General features: G+C 38.9%; 3 protein-coding genes across 14 annotated transcripts in view; 2 read left to right on the forward strand and 1 right to left on the reverse strand.

Moving 5' to 3' along the window:
- Positions 1-2,684, reverse strand: part of LOC130177156 (hyccin 2-like) — a 45,143-nt gene extending 42,459 nt beyond the window's left edge. Inside the window, exon 1 of one of the 4 annotated variants that reach the window (XM_056388630.1) lies at positions 1,911-2,684. The gene's annotated coding sequence lies outside the window, so the exon portion shown is untranslated. The remainder of the gene's footprint in view (positions 1-1,910) is intronic. The other 3 variants (XM_056388631.1, XM_056388632.1, XM_056388633.1) reach the window with 3 other exon arrangements.
- A 191-nt stretch (positions 2,685-2,875) lies between these two features.
- On the forward strand, positions 2,876-8,789 carry LOC130177157 (CASP8 and FADD-like apoptosis regulator). Its single transcript, XM_056388634.1, has 10 exons — positions 2,876-3,155; positions 3,334-3,632; positions 3,718-3,823; positions 3,999-4,134; positions 5,172-5,221; positions 5,310-5,382; positions 5,595-5,641; positions 5,730-5,808; positions 6,372-6,876; positions 6,993-8,789. The coding sequence occupies exons 2-10, from the start codon at positions 3,337-3,339 to the stop codon at positions 7,120-7,122; spliced, it is 1,422 nt and encodes a 473-aa protein (XP_056244609.1). The 5' UTR covers positions 2,876-3,155; positions 3,334-3,336; the 3' UTR covers positions 7,123-8,789.
- An 858-nt stretch (positions 8,790-9,647) lies between these two features.
- dip2a (disco-interacting protein 2 homolog A) overlaps positions 9,648-23,903 on the forward strand; it is an 81,728-nt gene continuing 67,472 nt past the window's right edge. For 2 of the 9 annotated variants that reach the window (XM_056388620.1, XM_056388621.1), the window contains exon 1: positions 9,672-10,301. In XM_056388620.1, the coding sequence (XP_056244595.1) occupies positions 10,178-10,301 (124 nt within the window). In that variant the 5' untranslated portion in view covers positions 9,672-10,177. Of the gene's footprint in view, positions 10,302-23,903 lie in introns of all 9 variants that reach the window. The other 7 variants (XM_056388622.1, XM_056388623.1, XM_056388625.1 and 4 more) reach the window with 5 other exon arrangements.

The following is a 23,903-nucleotide window of genomic DNA, read 5'->3' on the forward strand; positions in this document are numbered from 1 at the left end:
AATACAATTTGTTACACTGAGCAATAGAAACTCAACTCCTGAAGTCAGAGACACAGATTAAGTGGGTAAATGGAGTTTCTGTCTAAAATAGACCACAGCTCTGATGATAGCTTAGTCCCAAAACACAGAGTGGCAGAGATAGAGCAAGGGAGGAGGAGAGAGGAGGAATGACGATTGAGGATGAGCAGCAGATGGCATGGAATTATCTGGATCTTCAGCTCTACATCTTTGCCTGTGACGCCATTATTTGAGGGGTGGTTTACTTATCATGATCAGCACCAGTCCAAGCAGCATTCATTTAATTTACTGATGTCCGTGTTATAAACAGCAGCATGTCAACATAGAAAGATCAACTAGAAAGCAACTTGGCAGTAGCAAAGTGGCTTGGCAGACCAGGGAGGAATGAATGAGATGTTGATGTTGTAAGGATGTGTTGTTTGCTGGTCATTTGAGCGCTGGTCTAGAGTAGAGCTACAACAATTAATCCATTAATTGATTAGTCAATCGACAGAAAATGAATCCTCAACTATTTTGATAATAAATCGTTTTTAAAAGCAAAACAGCTCAAATACGAATATGAATATGAACATATTCAAGGATTTTTGACTTTGGGCTTTAGGGAAATTTGACTGTGAGAAATTTTACGCTATTTTCTGACATTTCATAAACCAAACAATTAAGCAAATAATAGAGAATAGATTAACTCACTGTTCTGTCCAAGCACAGAGGAAGATGTTGCCTTCAGCCAAATGGTGCTGGTATAGGCACTATGCTTGAAAGCAGCTGACCACTCAGATGAAATGTTTCTGGGTGAAAAGCTTAAGCAACACCGGGCTCCTGGCTTGATGCATCTTAACTGACCATGTGTTCTTGTTTTCTGAGGCAACTGAGAGGTAAAGTAAGATGAATTAACAAGTTATTTGTTCATACCTAATATAACTTGGACATGACATATGAGCATACCTAATATGAATATCTATACATATGTGGTGGGTATTTAAATAACCATGTTACAGCTGCAAACTTACAGACATAATAGTATGATGACAGCTAGAAAAAAGTCACTGACTGGCCACCCAGGCTATAGCTGACAATATAGCAAAGGCTGTTCAAACACATCAACTCATCTACTGTACATAACAGACATTTACTCTACAGCAAGTCTTCACAAAACTAATATTACCTAACAGAATTAGGATCAACCCTTAAACGTTACTTCGTACTAAATTAATATTTGCTATTGCCTCAAAAAGTTATATATCAAGCCTACAAGAGGTGCAAAATTTAAACTTCCGCTCTTAATTTTCAAAATAAAACTATTTTGAACAAACATGCTGCAGGGTTTGTGGAGTTCAACTATCAAGGATCTCAGTGAAAATACTGGGTATGTTTTCAGGTGTGGCGGCTAAGATTGAGTGACACGAGAACAGCTGTTCTACCTTAAACACGGAAACAAGCAAACGTGTTATCTGGATGTTTCTACGCAGCTCTGTTAGCCAGTTAGTTATCCGCTAGCTCACGTCTATAACAGAAGTGCCACGAAAGCTGAACCTGGACGTCAACGTTAGCTACCTTAGCTCGGCTTGCATGCCGTTAGCGTGTCTGCTGTAGTCAGCAGCTGGTGGACATCCTCATCCTCCTAATTTTTCACCAGTCGTGACTAGGCCGAAACGACTGACTGGTGGCTGCCTGGCTTTCACCAAAGCCTAAGCAGCATCTGTGTGGCCCCCTGCTTAAGACAATTGTGTCGGCACTGGCCAGCCCGCTAACGCTGAAGCCTCCTGGCTGCGGGTTTACATCCACATCAACACAACAGCGCTGATGATGTTCCAACTCACCAGCAGCCCTTGACTACGACTACCTGGAAAATCCTGAATGTTTTGCCAGCCACCAGGTAACGAAATACTCACCCGGACTGAAGCTGGTGATGGCAATGTCACCCGGTGACTGTGTCGGGGGAAGCAGGGGTGGTGTTTTTCTGGAGCGGTCACCCAGTTCGAGTATCTTTCCTCCAAATGCTCCCTCTCTTAGCGAGCACCTCCGTATGATCTCCCCACACTGCAATGGTGCTGCTGAACCACAGCGCAACACGATTGGCCGGGCTGAGCGGAACTCAGTGCGTTTTGGCAAACAGTGAAGATACCTTCATGACTGTCGGAAAACTCAGCATCATAGTGTGAGCTCACTTGTACATTTATCTACAGTTACCCATACTGGTACAAATCCAATTTCACTGTGTAACCTATGTGTAACATGTTGGCTCAAAGCAGTAGAATATCCTACAGCAAAGCAGATTAATCACAAAATATGAACAAAAGTATGTAAGTAAAATTATATGAAAAATAAATGCAGTCTTTTTATGCTGTGTTAGTGGTGAAAAGATATAGAACAAAAATATTTAACATTAGTTTATTATACTACAATATGTGTGTAATGAATCTTATATTTCTCCCTCCCATGCATCCACTAAACATATTCAAATATGTTCACGTTAACAATTCCAAATCTATTTTATATACTATGCCTAATGATTTTCATTATCAATTAATCTCCTGCTTATTTTCTTGATTAATCGTTTACTCAATAGCCAACAGTCAGAAACCCAATAGGATTCAAATTACTGTATAACAAAGAAAAGCTGACAAGTTTTTTCCTATTTGGTAACAATGTAGTCATAAATGTTGTTCGAATACACCATCAAATCTGCAGTTATGTAAGTAAATCATTAATAAAGGGTATGAATCCATCAAATCTGTGGTTTTAAGTGTTTATAAGTTGTACCAATGAATTTTCATCCAGATCACGTACTGCCACAAATATTGTGCCTCTTCGTCATCAAAGCGCTGCCGCCCTTTGCCTTTCACTTTCACTTTAGCTGACAGCCTGTTGTGCTGTTTTATTAAACTTCGAGGAGTTTAGGGTATTACCCTGCACATATCCCACAACGAAGAGTCCTGCTTAGAGCGTGCATGATTCACTGTCGCGTCTTAGTGTGCATGAAAGAGGTAGCCTACTTTTCTTTTCTTTTTTCTTTTCTTTTTGTTTGAAAAAAAAAGCGCTACTTCCTTGGGGGATTTTTTTTAGTGATGCGTCATCTCTGTTAAAGTGAAGTTCTGCTTTGACTTGTGTTTTCCTATCTGTTCACACGCTGTAAGGTAAGGTTCCTACAATTCTACTGATTAGGCTATACTTACTGTTATATTCTTTGTTATATATTTATGACACTTTGGTGTACGGTCCTTACTGGCAAATTGCTTGCCTTGTTAATGATTAAATGATCGGTCTTCATTGCCGTAGAATAGCAGCTTCACTGTCACTTTTCTTCTTCCAAAGTCCATGGCTCCTACAGACCAACAGGAGCTTCAGGCGATCAATCAGATAGCAGAGGCTCTAAGCAGCAGTGAACGCAGGAGACTCCTCTACCTGTGTGAATGTCCGCAAACGGAAAACAGTATAGTTTGTGTGAAAGAGATGCTGAAATTCAAAGTGATGGGCCATGACAGAGGTCGCGCATTTCTGGCAGAGCTCTTGTTACAGCTGAGACGTTTTGATATCCTGAGGAAGGTGATTGGAGTCAGCAAACATGAGGTGGAGCGGAATGTTCAATACCAGCAGAATCTGCCAAGATTCAGGTAAGATATTATATCATAATTATCTTAACAATCCCAAGTTCACACACTGTGGTCCTGTAAGTAATCATGGTTTCTTTTACTGCAGAGTATTGATGGCTCATGTAAGTGAGGATATGGCCTGTGAAGATCTGGACACTGTGAAATTCTTGTTAGGTAGAACATTACCACGCGAAAAGATGGAAAATGCAAAGGTGAAGAAAATGAATGAAGTCTGGTTTTGTTTTCACTCACTAAGTTCCTGTGTGGGAGGGAGGGGGGTTTTGGTTTCATTGCTTAATACAAAATGTTCAAAATATTTTTCAAAAAAGATTTTATTTTATTTTTGCATATCAAAACAACAATTTCCCCCTCTCACTTCTGTGACAGAGTTTCCTGGATGTGATCATTGAACTTGAGAAGATGGATTTAGTTTCACCCGAAAGAGTGGACTATGTAGAGGAATGTTTAATAAACGCTGGCAGGATTGACCTTGCCAAAAAAGTGGCTACTTACAAGATGTCAGGTGAGACTGTATTTTACCTATACTTTGTAATACTGACTGGTTAAAATTTAAAGAATGAGAAAACACACTTTTACAAAATGTGAAAAGTAAGCTCTCAAATGATGTTTTAGCTGTGAGGTTTGTAGTATCTAATGATTCTACAGTTGCATGTCAAGTGTGAAGTTTTTACACAGTTTTTCAGACAGGAAAATGCTGAAAACGGGAACTGAAAATTAATGAATGAAATTCTTTTGTTTCACACTACTGAAATGGTCCATGACGTGTGAGGACACCACATATATAAATGCCTCTGGCAGTTTCGAGTTCCTAAGAAACATTCAGTATATAGTTCCTAAACCAAAGAAAACAATTTAAACATTACACAGAAACAGAATAGAAACCCCAAATAAAAGTTACCTAGACAACACATTTTCTCAGTGACCATCCATTTTCAAGATGAACAAATGCATTTAAATTTCGGTTTTATTTAACTTGCTTAAAATTGCATAACACATAACAACACCTATCTTGTTCATGAATACCAACATGTCCAAGAACCACATATTCATATCCCACATGAGGGATTTCTTGCACAGTCTGCTATTGTTACAACCTGTCTGCTTATACAAAAAGCCCAATGTACTTCACAAGGTTGCTAGCCAATGTTTCCCGTCACAGCTGTTTGCTTGGAGCAATTGGTTTAATCCCAAAAAATGCCCCTTGGTGTTATTTTGAACCTGTTCATATTCTGTACCTTCTATACCCCAGCAGTATAGACCAGTGACGGGGAGACACACCCTTGATATAGTTTAGTGTATGTTGAGAAACCAACATCTATATATTTGGTTAGAATACAAAAAATACAGTAGTGGTATTTAGATTACAATGCCACTTAGCACAGGAAACATAGGATTAAATAATGACCAAGTAACCTCACATGTACAATGTAAGAACTTTATTTATTTTAACAAATAAGATTAGAAAAGTAATGGCAAAGTGCTTTAAATCATCCTCATTACTTGTATTTACTAATTTCTGTCCGTGTATACCTTTTACAGTTGCAACTCCTGAACAGCATTTGTCCCAACAGCAAAGGTGCAGAGCTCCTGTGAGTATGACACTGTAGAAAAATTAACATTTATTATCATTTTCCTCTCTCATAAAACTAATACCTCTGAAAAACCTCTTCTCTTCAGTGTCCACCCCCTCCTACTCCTAGTAGTTCCCATTCTTTTCCGCAAACAAGACGAGGACAGTCCCTCCATACGGGTAAGATAAGCTTCATGTTAGCAAATTGTAGCAACTTCAAAAATATGTACTCCCCAGAGACAGTTAGTCAAAATACCCCTCAAACCAATGGAACAGATATTATTTCACATGGGACTTACCTGAGCTACCCAGCCACAACAGTTGGAAAGCCCCAGGCCACTCATTGTATTTAATTTTGATATTCATATGACTGCATTACTCTTTGTCACCAGTGACAGAAAACAGACCAGTGCCTGTACATGTACAGCAGAGCTGTCAGGTAAGGTTTGCACTCATTATTGGAGCTTGTGTTTGATTAAAAAAAAGTGCATTTATTAAACTGTTTTGTTTGCTCCTTTGCATTTCAGAGTCAGCTTAACTGGTACAAATTTAACAGCAATCCCAGAGGAGTTTGTGTTATCATAGACTGCGTGGGTAATGATGGAGGTGAGATACAAAACACTTTGTACCTACAGTCTAGTAGTGCAGGAAGTATTCAGATCCTTTACTTAAGTAAAAGTACCAACACCACAATATAAAAAAATTCCATTAAAAGTAAAGTTTGTGAAGCGCTCATATCTGAAATGTGGCCAGGGGCCCAATTAGACAATGGTTTTTTGTAAGTGGTAACATGCCAAAAATGTTGGAAACCACTTGTTCAGTCTTTAATGATGCATTGTATTTTCTAAGCTTGTCATATGTGTTTCTATGTCAGTTCTTAATCTGGAGAATAACCAGTAACTAGAGCTTTAAATAGCTGTAGTTGGGTAAAAGGTCTAATATTTCCCTCTGAAATGCAGCGTAGAAGTACAAAGTCGCAGAAAATAAGTCAAAATTGTAAATGTATTTAGTTACATGTACCACTGAAAAATAATGTTTGGTTTCAATTAGATCTGAAACATTAATAAATTAACAGACTAGTCAATCAACAGAAAATTAATCTGCAACTACTTTGATAGCTGATTAATTGTTTTAGTAAAATCTGGTTTCATCTTTCCTTACCCCCTCAGGCATGTTGGAACAAACATTTAAGGCTCTTCACTTCAATGTGGTCATCTACAAGTGGCTGAGTGTGGATGACACTCTTTCAGCTCTCAGAGGGATATTCAAACAGAGAGAGAACCTGAAAGGTGATGGCTTTGTCTGTTGCATCATTAGCCGTGGTACGGCAAACCATCTCCTGGGTACAGACACGTACAGCGCACGTCTACATCTGGACAGTGTCAGAGGCCTTTTCACTGCTGATACATGTCCCATGATGGCTGGCAAGCCCAAACTGTTCTTCATCCAGAGGTACAGTGTTCCTGAGTTCCAGCCCTGTGCCAGGATGCAGCATCGGGATGAGGATCTGGAGACAGATGGGTGTGATGGGCTGTCCAGATATGATTACATCCCTACAGATGCAGACGTGTTCTGGAGTCACTGCTGGACGGATGAACGTCAGCTGGAGCAAGGACATCACCGCTCTGTTTACCTGAAGGTTCTGACAGATGCCTTACTCAAAGGCCAAAAGAGGTACAGGCAAACACTCAACAGCAAATTCAGCTATTGTGTAGCATCAGACACTTTCCATATAAGCTATAAACTATATAGACGCTATACTAACTGTTGTCTTGTTTGTGTTCTGACAGGAAAACTAAGCTTGTTGATATTCATACCGAGGTGAATGGGGCTATCTTTGAACATAACAGGAGGAATCCTGGAGCAAACTACCACATTGATCTGAAACACACTCTAAGGAAAGATCTTTGCTTACAGTAGAGGATTTAATACAGTCACATTCACTGAAGACACAATCATGTCCAACATAATGCCTAAGAAGAACCTTTTTTACTGTGCAGACAGAGACACCTACTGGTTGTATTTATTCAAAACAATTATTTTTACAAATAATACAGAAAAAGTTATTTCATTGGTTGCTGTATGGTGTATTTATTTATTATTTGGAAATGACCACCCCATATTTTCTGTACATGTATTTATGAATAATGTCATAAGGGACAAATGTTCTCACAGGACAAAATAATGATAATAACAAGAAACCCACCTCCCAATGCCCCTGCCCCCAGACATCAGCAAACATAAACAACAGATATAACACACCCAATCATTGCATTGAAATAGACATTTCTATTTATACTGCATTGAAATAGAAATTTAAATGCAATAGAAATAGAAATTGATTCTTTGTTTTCTTTTTTTTTTACTTTTTAGAGTAAAATGATGCACAGTACATACGAGGTATATCTACAGTATATCCTACACAACATCCTGACATTTAATAACAGCAATATGTTACTTTATTTTTTGGGGCATTAATGTGAATAGCTCTTCATTGCCTTTTATTGTGCAGCTAAACCAGATGTATGAAGTAAACACTAAATCCGTCCATCTGTCCGTATCTATCTATCTATCTATCTATCTATCTATCTATCTATCTATCTATCTATCTATCTATCTATCTATCTATCTATCTATCTATCTCTGTCTTTGTGGTTATATTTCATTAATGTATTTATTTTTTTAAATCATTTTAATTTGATAGGCCTTTATGCATTTTCAAGGTTTTGTCTTTTTTTGTAAAGACCACTATATAAATAAAATATTCCATATTATGAACATCTTCTAGTTACTAATATATTGTTAACTTCATAGGCAGCAGACAACAATATAAATTTAAATAATTTAACAATACATGAATTGCTATTTGTAGCAAAGTAATTCCAAAGCATTTAAATGCATGCATTTATTATTTTCAAAATGTTTTTACAGTCAGACTTGTCACTCCTTGGAACAACAGATTGTATATCTTGTATTTGACCAAGGTTGTTCTCTTTCCTTTTAAAACTTTCTTTGCCATACCAATATTTATATTTGCTATATTACAATAAAGCTAAAGATAAACGATGTAGGTCAGATGATGTCCAGTGTCAGCATCATTGTGTTTCGGAGGCAGGACCACATCTGACAACAGGGTGCTGACCCATCCCATTCTTAATTCATGTAGGGTTTGCTTTTGGTAACTTTCCTGCACCCCATCTTCACTTTCTCTTCTGTTTGTCTTGACAAGTCCATGTTAGTTTCACTTGAGTTATCAACCAAGACCCCAGCCTTGTCATACAACCATTTTTGTTTTCAATTTCAAAAATTTGAAGACCTATCATATGAATTGAACATTTATACAGCAGCTTGTTGCACTTACATATAATTGCAGTAATTTATTTAATGTCAAGCAATTTCCCACTGTCTCTTTAAGATATCTTTTATGTAAATGATTTGGTAATGTCTATTTTGAATTGTTTTCAAAGTAAAATTGTATGTAAAGCACTTTGAGAACGCCTCTGTGTTAATTATGCTGTTATCTTGCCTTGCCTTACACTGACCTTTATACACTCATATACAATGATTAAACTTCAACCAACCCTTCAGCTGATCCTGTTTTTCAGTTTATGCACTGGCACTAATATCTGTCACAACTCAATTTATCCCATACACTCACTTAATCTGACATTTCAGCTCATTGTAGCAATTTCGTTGTAACTGATACTTCAGCTTTCCTCAGTGCTTACGCTTAAATTGACATTTCAATGTCATCCAGTGCTCGCACTTAGATTGACTCTTCAGTAAGACTGAAACAAATAAATAAATTGATTGCCAAAAAAAATATTGCAACTTTTTGATAGTCAATTAATACTAAAAGGGAAGATAATGGAAAAATATCAAACATATCTAGTTCCAACCTCTCAAATATGAGGATTTTCTGCATTTCTTTGTCATATTACTGTAATCTGAATATCATTGGGACTAGACTGTTGGTACAACCCTGCACTTTAACTTCATTCAGTGCTTACATTGAACTGAAACTTTCAACTCCTCAGCACTTGCCTTTCAACTGCTACTTCAACCTCTTTCAGTATTTATCACTATTTCAAATGTTTCAACTTAAACATTTCATTAATTTCTTTAAAAAAATGCCATCTCTGTGTGAATTTAGGATCTTTAAAGTGAGCTTTGGATACTGTCTATCTAACCACATTGTGCTTTTAAGTGTCATGAGCCAGCTGATCATGTAATCATATCGTCACAATGCAGTTCTCCTTTGATATATTTTGAGATCACAGTGACTAACAGTGAACCACGAATCAGTTATTATTTTTTGTATTAATAAATAACACCCATAAAATAGCAAGATGCAAAAAATAAATAAATAAATAAATCATAACATTTTCAATAGTACAGTTGTATCTCCCAGGTCACTGCATGTGCTTCAATACCGCGCAGCAGCACTGTGACCGTGACGGTAGGAGGCAGGCAAGTTGTTTGTGGAGCAGCAGGAGGCAGCGTGCACCGCTCAGGCACGCACAAACACACGAGGAAGCCCCGTGAACGCGCTCGGTCGGGGCTGCTGTTGCTATGATGCAATAGCGACTGCGCCGTGGGAAGCGAGCGAGGAGTTGAATGAGTTCTCCCCACAGTTGAAGAGAAGCAGCCGCAGACAGTGAGGACGCCGACAGTGCCGAGGGACAGACAGCAGGCACGGAGACACAGGCAGGGCCCTGTCCTAGCACACTACATGGAAACACACAGTCAGGTGTGTCTGCTAGCCTCGCAGCTAGCCGTGTCATGACGGTTGGAGAGATTTCTCACACATCTGTACGACGTTGCAGCGAGACGGGAGAAGCACCAACACCCCATTTTCTCTCCTCAGCCGAAACCAAGTGAAGAGGGGTTGTTATCATTTTTTTTACCTTTCTGGTGGCATTGTCCTCCTCACCGGTGACTCAGTGGACCTATTCGTGCTTCGTACTGGACCATCATGGCAGAGAGAACCTCAACCGGGTTGCTAACGATGATGTTGGAGCCCACGCCGGCTGTCGCTATGACCCTGCCGGCGGAGGTCCGGGAGAAGCTGGCGGAGCTGGAGCTGGAGCTTTCTGAAGGTAAGTTGACATCAACAACGGGTACACAAACTATCACAACGAGAGGCCATATGTTTCTTCTATATCGGGTGCTTTATTTATAAGACTGTATCCGAACCACCGCCCTTTATCTTGGCATGTTTGAAGACATGGCAGCATCATCGAAGCACCTCTGCTACTACCAGAGAGTAGCCTTAAGCTGAACTTCTGCTGTAGTTTTGTCCTCATGTTTCTAAACTACTGCAGCACAGGGACTTACTAAACGCAACTAAACTAGACTGTTTAATGGGTTGTATTGTATTGTTCCGCGTCTAATGAAGACAAGCTGTTCTCATTGGCCTGAAGTTTAAGATACCACACGTCCAGACTCCAAATACCACACTTGATCAGATGGCTATCTGCCCTAACGCTAACAGCTGAGCTGACACACCCATACTACTGTTATGTGGCTGTTTTTTCCACATAACCAGAGGGTCAGTCTTTTTTAAGTTGATGAAAAAGGAAAGTAAAAGAGTAATACATTTTTTCCACATAAAATGGAATTTTTGTCATAAGACTGTCAATACAAGTGGCCATTCTTATCGTGTCTTGCTGTGTGAAACTTTTCAGTTAATAGAGATTGTTGTTACTGGTGGCCAGTCCAGAAGTCACCAGTTATGATTAGAGGCTGTTACATGGATATCTTACTAAGCCATGAAATTAGAAGATCATTAGAAAAGTTGAAAAATGTCTCCACATTGCTTAACAAAGACAACATAATTTTTTTTTAAGTTAACCAATACCATTAGGTTTGCCTTGTCCATACACAATTTGGCTGATGTCACTAATCTGTACGCTTGTATATGTCCTGGTAGTTATGTATGTACAGCTATGTGTACATGTGTCTAAGTTCATGTACACCTTGCTTGTATCCTCTGTTTGACCTTCCACTTGTACTTTGATGACTTTGTTTAATACAAAAAAGAGTAAAGAAGGGCTTTTGGGCATGGATATCTTACACCTGCAGGTCTATAAAACTACTAAAATTTAAAAATTCAAACAGGCATTAGGCTATAAGTTAAGTCACTATTATCTTAAATCAGGCTTCTTTAGGCTGTAAATTCAACATCAAATATTTACATCTGATTTTATGTATTTTCCCTTTTTTAGGACTTTCTCAGACTCATTCAGGTATTTTGATGGCTTATAAAACTAGTCTACCTAAAGTGCATAGTATTTAAATTGATACTTGCGATACTTATTTATGTAAGAGAGGGTCCATTCTAAATAAAATAATTGCCTAACTATTATACTTACCTGCTGACAGAACACAAAAGATATAATAACATGTACCTGTGCAAAGTCCTGTACAACGAGAAAACAGTTTTTATTGATATTATTTATTGTGCTACCTTATCACTTTCCTTGACAATCGTTCTGAAGGACAAATGTCAGTGTCACTAATATTGTAAGGTAACATTTATAAAGTCCCATTTAAAAATCAGCCATTAAATTGCCCCTGCTTGTGCTACCTGTCAACTCAAACCTGCATGATTTGTTCATATTTGGTGCTCAAAGGACCTTTGCATTGACCTGCAGTCAGTTCGCACAACACAGAGTAGATAAAGATTGGTTTATTTTCCTGTTGAGTAGAAATAATTAAATGCACAGTTTCTGTGCACTGTAAATAATGGAGATGGTACTTTTTTTTCAAAAGAGCTTTTCTTTTGTTTTTTGTTAGTTCAATGAAGCTCCTTTATTTGAGCTGTTCTCACGTGGTAAAATTATACAAATCCTAATTAATGACCCACATTAGGTCTGATTAGATTTGGGATTTGACCCCCGGGTGTGACCCTATTTCTTGCCAACTCTGGAGAAAATGTCAACCACACAAGCCAATAAATGTAGTCCTAGAATTTGAAATAATAGGAAACCATCTGACGCACAGTTAAATTCTGCATTGAGTCTTTTCTCTTTCCATGTTAGCTGTCTGCAGTAGCACCTTACCAAGGCTAGGAATAGACCAAAGGTGCACGCTTTGATAAGCACATTAACTGCCACTGAGGCCCCTAATGGGATAGACATGTTTTCAGGAGCAGCTACCAAATCAATCTATATCTGTCCAGTTTCCTCTTCCTGCTCTCCACATGTCACATCCTGCCATGTTGGAGCTCTGATAGCTGTATCTCCCTGACTCTTTTGCCTTCTGCCTTTCTGGCTTTTCTTCCACTGACATACTATTTTGCCTGTTTCCTATGTCTCTCTCCAGGCCTTCCCACCTCCATATTTCCTCTATTTTTTTTCTGATCAAAGAACAGTGTCATTCAGTTTTGGGTAAAAAGAAATCAAAATTCTTTCTCACTTTCAAATCTTATTCCTGTATGCACCTGTGAACTCTTCACCTCATGCTGATGCCCTTTGGTTGCTTCCCCATTGCATCCTGTCTCAGGATAGAATAGACAGCTCGTTTTATTGGAAGGAGTTGAGAGGCTGGGAATCCTGCAGGTTTTGTACCCTTCTCAATGAGCTCTTCTCACAGGGATTTAACATCAGGCACGTCTGTGACACTTTGGTTTTTAGTGTGCGTGAGTGTGCCAATACGTGTGTGTGAGTATGCTGGAATGCTTTATTATTCATGTAGCTGAATAGATGTGCCATGTATGTTTTCTTAAGCAGTTTAGCCACAGCAGCCATTGGAATAACATGAGTTTGAGACAGTCGAGCAGCTCAGCTAGATAATGTACCAGCATCAGCAGCTTAGGCCTGCTGATGTGTGAAATAAACGATCTGCGCACTCTTATTGTGGTCATAATAAATAGTGTTTCCTCAAGAGATGCATTTATTTTCAGTTTTTCTTGCTGTGGTTTTATTTGCTTGTCCTAAAATGTTTTATTCACTTAATATACTTCACTCTACTGTCCTCAGATGACTTTTTGAGGTAATAAGACCTTGCAACCCAACAAACCAGTCATTTTTCATAACTTGTACATGTAGGCCAAGCTATTCTTCTCATGTCACATTGATTGTGCAATTGTTCTTTTTGTCTACAGCTTGGCTGTTCCGTTATTCACTGGGTCTATGGAGTTTAATCATTTGAAACCACTTTACTGTGTAGACTTTGGGCCTGTTTCATGAGGCAGGGTTACTAAATAATCTGGATACCTTCACTGTGTAAAACCTGGAATAGCATTAAATATGGTAAATGGACTTAATGTAAGTAAAAGAGCTGTTCAGCGTTTTAAACCCCCCCTAAAACCGTCCTAAAATCTTTTTTTTAGTTCTATTTTTGCCTTTATTTTTGATAGTACAGTGACAGAGAGAGGGGATGACATGCAGCAAAGGGACGTGGGTTGCATTCGAGCCCATGGCAGCTGTGGTTTAGGACTAAGTCTGCGTGGTACGCGCTCTACCAGGTGAGCCGCCGAGGCGCCGCCAAACCCTCCTTAAATCTTTAATATTACCCCATAACATTAAATATTCATAGTTAAATAAGCAAAATCAAAATTTAAAACACATCTTTAGGCATTATTTATTAAAGGAACGGTTTGTCATCATTGCAAATATGCTTACTCGCTTTCTTCTGTTTACACTTCAGTTTTGTATGGATTAAGCAAGGGAAATCTAACATGGTATTTTATGAGTTTTAAAGGTGCTGGCAGTCCAATTTTGTTTCCTTTGGATAGAACCAGGCTAGCTGTTTCCCCCTGTTTCCAGTCTTTGTGCTAAACTAAGCTAAGCTAAACAAACTGCTGGCTCCAGCAACAGATTTACCACACAGACACGAAAATTGTATCAATCTTCTCATCAGAGTCTTAGCAAATAGTTATTCCCCAAAATGTCAAACAGGTTTGTTAAAATTCAAATATTGGTGAATCCTGATTGGTCTATGGATATATGTGAAATCAACCTTTTTCAGCTGAGCACCACCCACCTCAAACCAGGGAGAAGAGCTCAGAAACAAAAATACAAACACATAAAAATCTGTCATGTAAAATAATCTCCAACTTTTGCAGAAAATAGTGAGTTCAAGTAGGACCCATTTCTCATTGTAAAATTGTTGAGAATATATGTTTTTTGGGCCTTTTAATCAGTACAATTGGCCTGCTAGCTTGGTAACTCTGCCTTGAGAGATGTACTGCTGTGGCTTTTTTCCAACAATGCCTGTAGACTGAAATTTCCTTCTACCAAATTCTACATTTCGTAATTACTGGAAAGGACCTGTGTTATTTCTCAGCTGACCTGGATGCATATGAGTGGTCAGAAGATGGGGCGTAAAGGAGGGCAAGAAGACGGATGATCCCCATTATCTCCTGCAAGGAGGACAGAGGGAGAGACGTGTCTGCTGAGTAATTCATAGGCTCACTCTATCATTCCCTGGTTTTATTCCCTCCTCTGTTTGCTCTCTAAACCCTCTGATTACAAAGTCATTTTTAGTCCCGTGCTGGTGTTTGCTGGGAAACTGCCAAACCCCTGGTTGGTCAATGCGCTTGTTTTGCCTGCTCCCATTCAGCAAACATTTATAGAGGAGCAAGGCAGATTTTTGGTAGTTTAAGTGATGTCTGGTTTGTTTCTGGTTATTTGGATTCATTGAGAAAATGATTGTAGCAGATTTCAGGTGTTTGAAAGAGGAGTCAGCAGCAAAAATGTGGCTGCTATGTTTTTCAGATGTTTTCAAATGCATAATGACAGTGTTCTGTATGCTAATGCAGAATGTCCATTCACTTTAATAAGACTGTTTTCATTTGTTCTATGTCTTATCTGTGTCCTAGTATCTGCTACAGCAGTGACCCAATTTCCCCATGGAAATCATTAAAGTTTCACCTACCTAAGTGATTAGATAAGGTGAAACTTTACTCACTGTAGACCTGTAGGTAAAGAGGCCACCAGGCAGCCTGCTGGCAAGTGGTAACTGTAATAATGAGATGGCGATGATTAAGCTTACACATGCTTGTCAACCTCTGGCACTAATTCGATGGTGTAATGATCAGCGGTGTGTATCTTATTGCTGTTAATGGTTGTAACCCCACTGTAACCAAATGTTTTTAAACTAGGGCTGCACAATTAAAAGTTGTAGAATCATTATTTCAATGCTGGCTCTATACAATCTCATTATTACCTGATGATTCTGCAGCATTTGCATTCACAGGGGATCTGTTGCATCAAAACAAGCACTCCTAATTTCTCTATAAACTGTAACAGCAAGACTATCTCAAATCTCATGTGAGTGTGAGAGAGTTTAAACATGGATTGACAGAAAAAAAGAACAAAATGAGTCCTTTTCAGTTTCAAAGATGATGATAACATTCAAAAGCTCATATGTTGTAACACTGAGACATCCATACCACAAGCCTTATACTGTACATCACCATACCCAGGTCAAACTCAACTCACAAGGTGATTTCATAAAAACATTTTCTGTATGATTGTAGAAGAAAACCAAAATTTCACTTCTGAGTGAGATAATCGCCACTTATTTTATCTACTATTGCAGCCATACTTAAAAGCAGTAGTTTAGATTTTTTCGACATACAGTGAACAAATGGGAATTTCTTATTAGTTTGCTGTAGATTCAGGGATATTATATTGCTGTTGATTGTTTTTGCCAGCTGTCTGAGGGTTCTGTGACTATGGGGCTTGTAACCTCAGCTAAAATCCATGCATTGTAGAAACAACTTGTGAGTAACTCATAACGCAATATGTTGAAAAAAAATAAAAGTAAATTCCTTTTTCTTGCAAGGTTGACTTTTCATCCAACAGTGGCACCACTCAATAATGTGTTTTATAGATCTATTATACAAGTAAACCTGAATCCTGGTGATAGGCCTGCATACTAGGTGGGGTTAGTGGATAGTTTTGGTGGCCAGCGCTTTCATAAAACTTCTTTTTGGAAAGTGTGAGTGTACAGGAAACCCCGGTCCTGGTCCTCCTGATTCATTCTTCTCTGTGGTCACTTACTCCCACCACAAACTCATGGAGAAAGAACTTCCAGTGGGTTCACCCTGTGAGTTCAGCCTATTGTTGAGCAAAACCAAACATTTGATGAATGTAGAATAACATTCTGCATTAAGAGCTTTGAGAAGATGTAGGATTTAGGGCGATTACTTGGGGGACTTTGTACATGGCTGCTAGTTAGCTCTGTAATAGGATCCAAAGGAGAAGAATGTTGAGCCTTGGAGCAAGCTAGCTGGCCCCTGTAGCTGCTGTAAAGTCCAGTTCGGAGATAAAGAGACAGATATGTTGTGCCCCTGCCATAGTGGAGAATAGAAAGTGGAGGGTCATAAATATTTCAAGGGTGTGCCTCAGAGCAGAGGAGAGCCTCAGATTCTTGTGCTGCTCTCATATCCTACTGCCTGTATATGTGAGTCTGTGCACATGTAAGTGTGTGCATGATTGGCTGTCAGTCCATTTACTTTTTGGTTGTGTCTCTGGTTGCTTTGTTGAGGTGCTCCTTTCCATTTGTAAAGTACAAACCACAGGGCTGTTTCATTTGGGTGATACAAATATCCAGAGTGCCTGTTTTTGTCCTGGCGATTCACTTTGTTCCTCTGTCCTGGATATTTGTTTTCTTTACAGTACTCTTCAACATCCTGTCCCTGTTTTTATAGGAGCCATGCATTTTTAATGAATTGCAGTGTGGGAATGTAATATCTAAAAATATGTCTTTTCTTCCTTTGTTTATCCAAGTGTGAATTAGTCTGCAGAGTAACATTTCCAGGAGCATGGTACTTTTGTTTTCCCTTTCTGTATTCGAATGCATCTATTGTTTTAACTAATTAACTAGTCTAGTGTAATCTTTGAAATTGAAAAAACATAGGTACAATCTTGTAAACAAACATCAATGTTACAGTTGCATCTCATTTTAAAAGCGATTGGATTATTTGTTACCATGTTTTTATTTGACAACTGACTTGATTGCTTTATCAGCCTATATATATATTTTTATATTTATTTTGCTCTATTAATATTTTTATATTATGAAAACAGTACCAACATTTTTTTCAAGAATGATTGTTTAGAATTTCCATGGCTACTTTTTTAGACCGCTGTGGAAGTATTGTCAGAAAGTACAAGGTTCAGTATGATAATCAAGTTTCCTCTAAAACCTGAGATACAGTTTTTTGCTCCTCTCTGCGTGAATACCACACATATGTCAGCAAGACATTTCACTCTCTTTCAGTTGATTCAACCAAGTGACAGTGACTTAACAGCAGCACTATGTCAGCAGTGTTTTATCACATTGCTGTGATTATTGCTTGGGTTACAATTAATGGCCACAGTCGATGACAGACATCAGTATTTTCCAATATACTGCATAAGAAAGAAGAAAAGTTTAAATTGCCAGTAAATTAATGTCTTACTCTTTTTAACAGTGATGCCTGCTTAACATCTACTACATTTCATTACTCTGGTCAGATGTGGGGACAGCTAGGTATAAAATGAATTTATTGTGAAAACATGCAGCAAAAGGTAAATCAATCAATGTGCAAGGCCATAATTTCTGAGGACACCAACCACTGAATAATTCAACTGGTCTATTAATGTCTATTAAAAACAAATGAACAACTTTTTTTCAAGTCTACCAGTGACTTGACCCACTGCTAAGACAACGGTTGAAAGATGGTGCCAGCTTCCAGCCAGGCCACCATCCTGTTCATCCTGACACTGAGCTCCGTGGTTGGCAAGAGGGTGTGTTTGGTAACACTCAACAAGGAAAATGTTTATGGTGTGCAGACCAATTCACACAACTTTGTAGTTTCTTTATTTTCATGGGTGCTGTGACTTCTGTGCTAGTGGTTACACCATATGTGTCCTTGTTGCAAGAGAGATGTCCTGTGCAGGAGAGCAGGGCAGTGCAGTGGGCACTGGTGCCAGGGAGATCTGCTGACCAAACAAGCCACATGCCCCTGTTCAAGGACACATTGCAGAGTTCAGACTGCTCTGTGCACCACATTCTTGTGCCGAGCAAGGCTTTTGTTCTGCCTCCATCAGCTTTCTAGCGTAAATTCTCTTCTGCCCATTCACCTATCTGTTTGTGTACCTTTGTTCACTCACCCTGTCTGTGCCCATCTGGCAGAGTCAGACGCTGAGCATGAGAGTTGGATGGCACTGTGGACCCCCCCCCCCTTTTTTTTTGCCAACACCACAGCTCAATCTGGACTCTCTCTGGTCCAGTCACAGGAACAGTGGAAAATCACACGCAGAGGCCTGTTTAGATAACAGATTTCACGCTAAATGCTGTGAATTACAATTTCAATAAAGAATTGGATCTATAAACATGTTTTCTATTTTCAGTGTTTCCTGCATTAGTACAGCAAACAACATTTGTACTGCAGTGTTTTTAAGGTACAGAGTGAATTGCTCATAGACGATGGGAGGGGTTGCAGGGCTGAGGTCACTGAGCTGTGCAGAGATCCTTTTGTACAAAGTTTTTCAGAGGCTAAGGTAAAAATTCATCAGTGGTCCTTACATTTCTTTCTTGCTATTTATTTCCCTGCTGTATTTGATCTTCATTCTTCTTGACTTCTTCATTTATAACTGAAACATACACACTCTCAGACAGCAGAGCTATACTAACAGCTTACTCATATGCCCCCTCACATATTATTCTCTGTAGCATTAATAAGATAAATTTGATACACCATCACAAGTACTGCATCTCTATATTTTCACTTATCATCTCCTGAACACTTGATTAACATATAAGCAAAAGAGTGTTATATCAGATCTAGTGTTATTATTGCCTATAGTCTTAGTCTGGTATATTCACATAATCATAAAAAGTAGAAATTCAGAAGTATTATAACAGCATCTTGAACCATCAAGCTGCTCTATGTGTTTTTACTGCCTGTGCTGTTTTGGCTCCCTGTTCACAAGTCAACCCTTAGTTGTTAAAAGCTGTCAGGTTGATGATAAAGGCTGCAAATGTGAAAACACATCAAGAGGCATCACAGAAGCTCCTGATTGTTTATCGAGTCATCTGCTGGATCTTGTCAGAGGGTGTAGATTATAGTGCTGTTTGGAATCCCAGTGAAGCAGCTAATGACAAGTGTTGGCAGTGTTTAATTAAAATGTGTGATAATAATTCATTCCAGAGAGGTGGTGTAATGATGTACCGGTCAGTGCCATCAACACCTACTAGCTTCTCTTGACCCTCTCAAGCCGGGAGCTTGCAGAGGTCAGCTACACAGCATGACAGGACTGTGTAGTCCACTAAACTTAGCTCGAAAAGCAGCTGGCCAACAAACAGCCCTCAGTGAAAGTATGGAGGAAGCAATAGAAATGGTAACTTAATATAACAATTCTGATTTACTTAGAATAGATAGAGCAGGCTAGAAAATGTATAGATTTGATTTGCTTTGTTGCCAAGAGTGATGCCCAATTACTCTGCTATGACTAGAGTGTAACGTAACTAAAAAAAAGTTCAGACTTTTTTTTTTAAACTTACACATTAGAAAAAAGCAACAATGAGACCAAAGAGATGTGTGACCATAAACAAGTTTTGAATTTTTTTGTTCATTCAATCAATGTCTAGGTCTACTCAGCTGTGATGTGCAGATCAAAGACAAACATGGTGCTTTGTAGCAGAACAGGCTGTATTGTGAGCCTTCCTGGTGGAAAACAAACAGACAGAAAATGTCTGGAATGTGCCGTGACCTATCAACTTAACCGTGAGGAGAGGGGTTTCTAAATCCCCCCCACTGCTGGAGGGCACAACTACACACAACAAACACGCAGATAGCATAGCAGGTTGTCCCAGCCTTTTAAAAGAACAAGGCCAAGTTTCTCCCCTCGCCTTTACCTCATTCCCTTAGGTGTCCCAGTAGAATATGGGAGGGAAGGAACAGAGCAGAACTGAGAGTTTTTTTTATTTTTATTGTGGGGCCAAAGCCAGGCTTTTTTTTAAATATAAAACTTAACTTGGCAGACTCAGATCACATACCAGAAAATGTGCTTTCAGCCTGTGTGCTCTGAGCAAGCAGACAGTTTTAGGTGAGCTCTGCTGCTGTCGCTCTCCAGAGACTTTTCCCAGTGTGTTATTCAGCAGGTATCTGTATAGCCAGAAAGAAAGGAGCGACACGAAGCAGGGGCAAGTTAGGACTGCATTTAAAGCTCCTGAGGCATAACTGACAAATTGTGGAGACACTTTCAGCATTTAACAATTACGAACTAATGTCTGTAAAAGAAAAGTTGTAATAAATCATCTCAATAAACATCTATGCTGTTTGTTAATGAGATTGTTTTTATGCTGAGTCAGTGCTTGACGCTGCACTTAAGAGCTAGTACATAGACACTTGAAGCACCTTGGGTTTAAAAAAAACTTCCAATAAGGCTGAGTCACCATCATACAAGTAGGAGATGAAGGTACAACTGAAGTGACTATTAATTAATATCAAAGCATGAGCTTGTGGATAATGTCACTAAATCAGTTAAAGGATCGGTTTGGTTTTTTACAACTTTGGTCTTATTTTTGCAATTTGGACTGTCTCTTGGTAAAAATGACTTTGCACTCACCAATTTAATTTCAGAGATGTGAAAACGCAGTGAAATCACTAAAATGAAATCAGCTGGTGCAAGAAACAAAGCAGTCAGATTATAATACAGTTTTAAACAAACCCTGGCTTGGCCCAGTTCATTAGGAAGGGAACGTGAAGGCAAACCGTAAAATGATTACCCAAACCATCCAAATACCGTCATTGCAACTGAATGAATATAGTAATATAAAAAGTATAATAGAATAATAGTAATTGTAGATTTCTTTTCCAGTTCACAACAGGAGAAATCCTTCCTACTGCTCCTTCAACAAACACAACTGTCTGCCATTAACACATACACACATTTAAGAGAGTCTAAGAAAGGGAGAGTTGTAACTGAGCTGCCTGTCTGAGTGTATGTTAGATAAATTGTGATTTGAGAATCACTGAATATCAGCTTCCTTTGTTAAACTCACAAAGCTCCTCAGCCATGAAATAGGAATACAGTAATAGATCGAGACCAACGACCCTCCTCTCTTGACCATTTTGTTTCCCTTCTGAAGATTGGGATACAGTGGTTGATGAGACAGTTTCTTGATCAAAGCACAATAACAGGTTTATACTGAGCAAATGAATGTTATTTCACCTGGCCTACTTCTTTCACTTATATTCTTTGTATTCTTCTGGAGCAATGAAAAGATAACTAAAACCATGTCTACTTTTCTGTAAATTTGCCATGCTTGCAATGGCTTTTTATAGTAAGATAGGAGTTACTATCTAAGGAGATTGCATCCAATCTCCATTCTTGAGTAATGATGTATGAATGTGGTTTCTTATACTATGTGAGTTCAAAGTCTAAAGTAATCACTGTGATGTTTTCTCTGGCACTACCACCAACACAGATGTTTTTACTGATAAGGAGTTCAGAGAGTGAGGGAGAGTGTGTGCTGTTGAGGTCTGTTTAGAAGGACTGTAGCTGAAGAACTTTTCTGGACCAAGCTTCTTACCTTTTAAATTGCGTTTAACTGAACCTGCAAGTAGCCCAGAGAAGAGAGCACCCAGTTTATATGCTTAAAAATGGCCCCCCGAAAAGCACCACATAACCCTGATAATCTGCACTTACCGTTTTTCTACATGTCACCCTTTTTGCACGATGTTACTTGTGGAATCCCAGGCACTTGTGGAGGAACAATGACACAGATACAACTTTAAGATGACCTGTAATCTAATATAACATATACACAGACACACAGACACACACACACACACACACACACACACACACACACACACAACACACACACACACACACCACACACACACACACACAGACACACACACGCGCGCGCGCACGATCACATGCACATGCTCTCTGTGCTCCTACTCACAGCATTCATGGATAACATTGGTATATTGGTCTGTATGTGTGAGAGTTTGTTTCTTTATTTGTCTGTGCATTTGAATCTGAATATCCAGACAGGTGAGCACAACCACCAATATAACTTTTAGTGTAGATTCACCACTATCTTGCTTTTTCCCATCACTAGAATAACACAAGTTGAACAGTGTACATGTTGCTATGTTTGTATTACAAGGATATATTCCCACATTTTCCAGTCACCAAGTCTTTGTTTTACAGTCACTTGAGGGCTTGTTTTTTTAAACTGCTGTATCTCTCCGCCATAATCAACAAAGCTGCAGAGGGATATTTTAATTCATGATTCAACATAGTCAATAATTGCAGTGAAACCAAATATACTCCACCCTGTCTGTCATTAGAAGAGAAAAACAGTCTGAAATGCCAACAAGTGGCAGATAGCTGCTGGCAGGCTCCCATAATGTGTCATGCCCCTGATGACACACTCACACTTGAGTGCAGACTTTCTCCTGAGGCTTACTACTGCAGCCTCCAATTCTTAGCTTAATTGGCAATTGGTGTGTGTGTGTGTGTGTGTGTGTGTGTGTGTGTGTGTGTGTGTGTGTGTGTGTGTGTGTGTGTGTGTGTGTGTGTGTGTGTGTGTGTGTGTGTGTGTGTGTGTGTGTGTGTGTGTGTGTGTGTGTATGTGAGTGAGTGAGCCATATGACCTAAAAATCAGAAAGCTAACCCATGACAGAGTTGCTGCTTCCTTGTCCCTTCCTTGTTATCTAATTTGATAAGTCAAACTGAATTTAATTTTACTGTTGTCGTGGTCAGGCCAGGCCTATATTTAGCTATCAGGACATTAAATCGCAGTACTCTGATGACCAGGTTACTTAATGCAGAGAGAGGGGAGTAGTGAGAGGAAATGATTTCCTGCTCAACTGCCATGTTCAGTGGAGATCAATAGAACTAAAAAGGAAAGGAATTTTACTACAAAGGCTTGCTTTCAATGCAGAGAACACAACACCTATATTACAACAAAATCCTGCAATTCATGCTGGTTCTCAACGTGTGCACATCCTTTTGACTATTTAATATTGTGCATTCTGAAACATACCCTTTTTCTGTTTTTGCTTTCAGTAAATATCTGAATGAATATCATGTTGACCAGACTAAGCAGTTGAAAATATACTGAATAATGGAAATGTCAGTAAGCGGAAAATAGTCTTTTTTTGTTGTTGTTTTTTTTTGTTAAATGACATGCCTTTCACTTGAACTCCAGACTTGCAGTTTGGTCTGGTTTTCTGAGGTTAAAGCCATTCCTTCCAAGTCAGATCTATAAAGAGTTTTATTTACATGTCTGTGTGTCCAAAGGGTCAACTGAAATAGAAGAAAAGAGGGAGGAGGAAGAAAGGAGGACTGGGAGGCCTGGATTTAAATTTTCCCTAACACAGAAACAGCTGGAGTATGTCAGACCTTGGGGAAATCAGAATTTGTCAATTATTCACATTGCTTGCTTTTAACTTGCTGGTATCAGTTTTATATGCTCTGTATGATTTGTATTCTTTGCCACGTAGATGCAGGGAATGCTAGCAACAATCACAGGAACCTATTTCAAGACTTTCTTTTTTTTAGGAGGACTTGCTCCTGATTATAGTTATCCCAATGCAGTAAATATTTAAGTGTTGAGCTTTAACAATGTTGAAACAAAATCTAAGAATTAAAGCTTCATATTCACAAACATTGTATCCTTAAATGGTGCATTCACCTTGTCTGGATCATGAAATGTTTATATTAGCCTTGGAAGCTTTT

The sequence above is a fragment of the Seriola aureovittata genome, chromosome 11, assembly GCF_021018895.1.
Source record: "Seriola aureovittata isolate HTS-2021-v1 ecotype China chromosome 11, ASM2101889v1, whole genome shotgun sequence".
Taxonomy (NCBI): Eukaryota; Metazoa; Chordata; class Actinopteri; order Carangiformes; family Carangidae; genus Seriola; species Seriola aureovittata.

What these genes read in the sequence shown, in the direction of transcription:
- LOC130177157 (XM_056388634.1), top strand. Translation starts at nt 3,337, where the DNA reads ATGGCTCCTACAGACCAACAGGAGCTTCAGGCGATCAATCAGATAGCA. An exon ending in CAGAATCTGCCAAGATTCAG is followed by an intron (nt 3,633 to 3,717) that starts GTAAGATATTAT and finishes CTTTTACTGCAG; the next exon opens with AGTATTGATGGCTCATGTAA. An exon ending in CTGCGTGGGTAATGATGGAG is followed by an intron (nt 5,809 to 6,371) that starts GTGAGATACAAA and finishes TTACCCCCTCAG; the next exon opens with GCATGTTGGAACAAACATTT.